The sequence below is a fragment of the Lutjanus erythropterus genome, chromosome 2 (genome assembly GCF_056507025.1).
Source record: "Lutjanus erythropterus isolate fLutEry1 chromosome 2, fLutEry1.hap2, whole genome shotgun sequence".
NCBI classification, from domain to species: domain Eukaryota; kingdom Metazoa; phylum Chordata; class Actinopteri; order Lutjaniformes; family Lutjanidae; genus Lutjanus; species Lutjanus erythropterus.
This window is the reverse complement of record NC_139318.1, coordinates 49304002-49309001: the sequence shown is the minus strand read 5'-3', so window position 1 is coordinate 49309001 and position 5000 is coordinate 49304002. Positions and strand designations below refer to the sequence as shown.

Here is a 5000-nt window from a genome sequence, read left to right as displayed (position 1 = left end):
CATTTATATGTGTAGTATTTAGGTTTCTTCTTCATGTCTCTCTTGTCTAAGAGATAATTAGTTCCTACCTGTCATTGTTTAGGGGGGACAGGTTTGAGTGTGACACCATGTGTGTAACAGTTTAGTTGACCTCACAGAGTGAAGTTGTGTCCTGAGCTGTCGGGACGTTTGGTGAAGAATAACTACACAAAGAGAAGTCATAGCAACTGATTACCAAGAGAAGAGGGCGGCGGTGGCGGCGGCGGCGGCGGCGGCGGCGTTTTTTCTTTGTCTTTGGATTAATTAGCCAAGACATCAACTAGTTTCCACCCGCTGGCACTGATTGGACAGCAGCTGTCTGCGCTCTACATTTCAGTTTTACATGGAACTTTACGGACAGTTTCCAAAGTCTCTGCGGTCTTTAGTCGATGATGTTGAGGACAGCGAGTCTCTTGCTGATGATGATGACGCGACCAAAAAAAGAGGGTCAGCATCAGCAAACGCCTTGAAACTGCATCCTCTTTAGATGTTTGCTGGTATCGGATGGCTACTTTTCGTGACGTGGTATCAGGTTTGAGGTATCGTAGTAGTTTTATGAGTATGAGTACATGAGGACAGTACTGGACCGATACCCGATGCTGGTATGGGTGCATCCCTAAACCGAGAACAGAAGAGAACATGGAACCAGAAAACTGACAAATAATAAAACGAGTTTCTGAATATTTTCCCTTTGGTTATCTGTTAATTGACTAATCAATAAAGAAACTGATGGCTGCAGCTTCACAAACAGCTGATTAAAACCGAGGCGTTTAAAAATATCATCAGACAAGAAGATAAAATATCACGAGCAGGTTTATAGATCTGAAGGCACGGAGTGAATTTTCCCCCTCAGTTCAGACTGCAAGGCAAATGTTTTACCAGGATGTAGAGGGCGTCCTCTGAACTCTTCTCATACTCTTTGATGGTGGAGAACACAGACAGAACCAGACAGGAGAACACCAGCAGGAACCTGAACACAGAACACACAGAACACACATTAACTGAGATCTGTCAGCAGTTATTGATCCTCAGAGGTTCCTGTAAACTGTCTGGACCGAGAGCAGACTGCAGTTAACATTTAATATCAATCAATAATCATTAGTTATTGATTCAGAGTGATGTTTGTTAATGTTCTCAGGTTGTTTTAATCATTTAATTCATGTTGTGTTTTCTGTCTCATGTTGAGTTCAATCAATCAACCAATTAATTAATCCTGCCTGGTGCATTTTGCCCTCAGTAATGACTACAGACTCAATGAGCTCCTGAGGCTCCGCCTCCTGAGGCTCCGCCTCCTGAGGCTCCGCCTCCTGTTTTAAACTCTGACTCTGAGCTGATAACAGAAGAAGAAAGAACAAACCAGACTTTTAGTTTGATACATGCTGACATTCAGTTACCAGAGAGGAGGAGCCTGATGACATGTGATCTGATCTGTCTGTCATTTCCTGAGGAGTCTTTGTCTGTCCTGTCTGATACAGACCAGATTCTGACAGGTGTGCAGTCATGTAGACAAACAGGTGTGTAAATAGGTGAGACACGTAGACAGGTGTGTGATCAGGTGTGATGTACAGACAGGTATTTACACGTAGGCGTGGTAGATGAAGGCCCATCCTCGCGGTCTCTCCAGGACATTATACAGGAAGTTCTGCAGTCGTCTATAGAGGGCGTTTCGCTTCGGAGGTTTCTTTCCTCCTGAGACGCTGCTGCGCTGCCGCCGAGGCCCCTCCTCCCCACCTGAACACAGGTGAACATACACCGAGTCATTAATGTCACACAATGAGAACGGCTGTCAAACTGGTCATATTGATAAATCACTGACATGTTTAAATATCGATCAATCTGTCGATCATTTTCTCCACTAATCAATCAGTTATTTGATCCATAAAATATCAGAAAATTTTGATCAGTGTTTCACAAAGCTCAAGATGGCGTCCACAGAATGTCTTGTTTTGTCCACAACCTGAAGGGACTGAAACATCGATCACTGATTATTGGTTCAGATCTGTTTTATATATGATTGATTCATTTCTGTCTGTGCTTCAGTTCGTCAGTTCTGTCTGTGGTTGGTAGTTTTTAAATTATGTTCCAATTCCACATATTTGTGTCAGTTGTCTTGACATAGAGGGAGAGAGAAGAGCAGCAGAGGGAGGTTCTGCTTTTTATCCAGGAAGTATCGTGTCATCATCCTGTGATGTCACTACAGGCCGCGCAAACCCAACAAACCACAGCAACAACTAAATTATTTCACCACCTCAAACAGAATCACACAAGGAAAAATCACAAAAAAATATTTTTACAGCTGCAACAATTGATTGATCATTCGATTCATCACCAACTATTCTGATAATTGATTAATCGGTTTGAATCTTTTTTTATGTGAATATTTCCTGGTTTCTTTCCTCCAACAGGAAACTGAATGTCTTTGAGTTGTGGACAAAACAAGACATTTGAGGACGTCATCTTGGACTTTGAGAGACATTTTCTGATATTTTATGGACCAAACAACTAATTGATTAGTGGAAAAATTATTGCCAGATTGATCACTAGTTGAAAAATAGATCCAAACATCATACATTCATTCTGTTTTCAGGTAATAAGTATTTTCTTTATAAAACACATTTAACACATCGAGTAATTATCAGAATAGTTGGCGATTGGTTTTACAATCAATGAATAAGATGGATGGTTGTGGTCAGTACTACTCAGCTGTGTGTCATTGTTCTGCTGTTCAGCAGGTGCTTGTTGTTCTGCAGGTTTTGTTTCTGTCTCTGTTGTCTTGGTTCTGTGAATCTGATGATCTTATTGGCTCAGAGGGTCTCAGCAGCTGGAACATTTCCAGACATATTGGTTCTCATGTCCTGATTTAAAGGACATAACTGAAAACTGGGCCGGTGTGTGTGTGTGTGTGTGTGTGTGTGTGTGTGTGTGTGTGTGTTTACCTGCTATGAGCAGAGCTCCGTCCCTGCTGGACTCGGTCCCGCCGGGCTCCAGCCCCACGAAGCCGACCTTGAGCTTCTTCTGGTCGGCTTGTCCTCCGGGGAACACCCCGCCGTTCCGGGACTTCTGCACCATGACGGAGCCGCGACCCGCACCGACCCGTACATCTACTGCCAGCCCGCACACAGAGCACCGAGGCCGGCCAGGCCCGGTGGGAGCATCGCGGCTCTGCTGCGGAGCGGAGGAGGAGGAGGAGGAGGAGGAGGAGCAGAGACGGTGCAGAGAAGAAGAGGAAGAGGTGATGGAGGAGAAGAAACCCGCAGAGAGAGACGGACGGACGGACAGCAGCAGATTGGCTGATCATCAGCAATTTTTTTTTCTCCTAAGCGACTTCCCGCACAGACAGGAAACGGAATGACGTCACCGACAGTTATTGACCTAAGTCACAGATTAAAAAAAACACTCTGATCAGATGATCCATCAGATCAGACAACACCAAGATTAACGAGCATGCCTGTGTGTCATCATCTCTGCACATCACCATGGTAACAGGCTCATCTGACAATGGTAACCATGACAGCCAGAGGAGAGACAGACAGATGGAGTGAAACAGAACAACAACACAACAAAGGAGGAAGGAGGAGAAGAGGTTGTATTTTGTCCAGCTGTGACATCACAGGGAGGAGCTGTTAGCTTATGGGAAGTATTTCAATTAAATTTATTTCAAATGTGTTAAATTATTTGAGTATGTTGTTATCAGATGTAATTTGGAACAAATATTTCAAGAGTTTTAATTTTTGTATATTTATTGTTTTATTTATATTATGTCTGTTACTGATGTATTTAAAAGCCACTCAGTACAGACACAGTCACAAATGACTTTATTTCTACTTCAGCAGCCAATATGGCGGCTCACTTCACTGTTAGAGTCTTTGACTGTGTTCGAAACCACATACTAACTACTACATACTGCATACTGCATACTGCATACCCAATCCATCAGACAGTATGCAAAGCGTTTACACTACAGCGTACTGCATAAAAACCCACAATGCATTGCGCTCCTACCCGAGCCGAAATCGACAGGCTGAAGCTGATTTCACTTTAGCTCTAAACTCTTTAAATATATCACTTTATCGAGTTTTTTTTAAAAATCAGGCGAGAAAGTGGCCGTTTATTTGTCCAAATACCAACCGTTTACAATTTCATTCGGACGAATTCGGTGAAATTTAAATTAGCCGCAGTGAGCAACGCACTTCGGTTATATTCACAAAATAAAACACCCCTTTCCCTTTCTCATACCAAAAGACCATGGTGATAAATAGTGCTTTTACTTTGAAAACAAGAAGCGAACCTGAACGATCGGCCCGCCGTCTTCGGTACATCATGGTCGCTATCGACTTGGGCTTGTTGTCAGATGCAAGTTGTATTTATTTTTAAACTTTCTTAATAAATGTAAATCCAATGAGAAATCGCTAACAACAAACCTTCAAGCATAAAAATTGGAGGGAAAAACTGATAAAACCTTTTTTTTTCCTGTCCTGTTCGCGGTGACGTCACGTCGCGTTGCATCCTGGGTAATTTGAGTGTGAGTAGTAAAGCTGATGATGGATACTCAACATTTCTGGCGAATGCAGTATGTATCCGGGAACTTCTCGCGTACTGCCGGTGTAAACTCAGAGTTAGTACGAGCAGAAGGATACAGACCTGGAGACTCTGGATGACGGAGTCCAACTGGACGTAAGGAAGGTTTTTTTTTTATCTTAAATGTATAACAAGATACTTTTTGATGTATTTCAATGAGATCTACTTTATGAGTGACGTGATGACATCACTCACCAGAGGACCAATCAGGACACACACAGACTACAGAGGTTCATGCACACACACTGTTTATTACACCTGCAGGTGACATCATCACACAGTGACAGCAATAACTGTTGATTCTGATTGGCTGAGTTAAAGTTACACGTTTGACATCAGGTTGCCATGGTAACTGGTTGGGGGTCAGGGATTCTGGAACAGGGCAGAGTAGAAGGTGGGTTCAG

At 43.0% G+C, this 5000-nt stretch overlaps 2 protein-coding genes across 2 annotated transcripts in view; both read right to left on the bottom strand.

The window, feature by feature from the left end:
• Positions 1 to 3203, bottom strand: part of LOC146332393 (potassium voltage-gated channel subfamily KQT member 2-like) — a 23543-nt gene extending 20340 nt beyond the window's left edge. The window contains exons 1-3 of the mRNA XM_084742494.1: positions 2955 to 3203; positions 1599 to 1749; positions 898 to 988 (exon numbers count right to left, since the gene is read on the bottom strand). Of these exons, the coding sequence (XP_084598620.1) occupies positions 898 to 988; positions 1599 to 1749; positions 2955 to 3087 (375 nt within the window). The 5' untranslated portion in view covers positions 3088 to 3203. The remainder of the gene's footprint in view (positions 1 to 897; positions 989 to 1598; positions 1750 to 2954) is intronic.
• Positions 3204 to 4828: 1625 nt separating this feature from the next.
• The window catches only part of LOC146332392 (ral GTPase-activating protein subunit beta-like), a 32003-nt gene continuing 31831 nt past the window's right edge, over positions 4829 to 5000 (bottom strand). The window contains exon 33 of the mRNA XM_084746256.1: positions 4829 to 5000. This exon is cut by the window's right edge and continues 132 nt beyond it. Within this exon, the coding sequence (XP_084602382.1) occupies positions 4960 to 5000 (41 nt within the window). The 3' untranslated portion in view covers positions 4829 to 4959.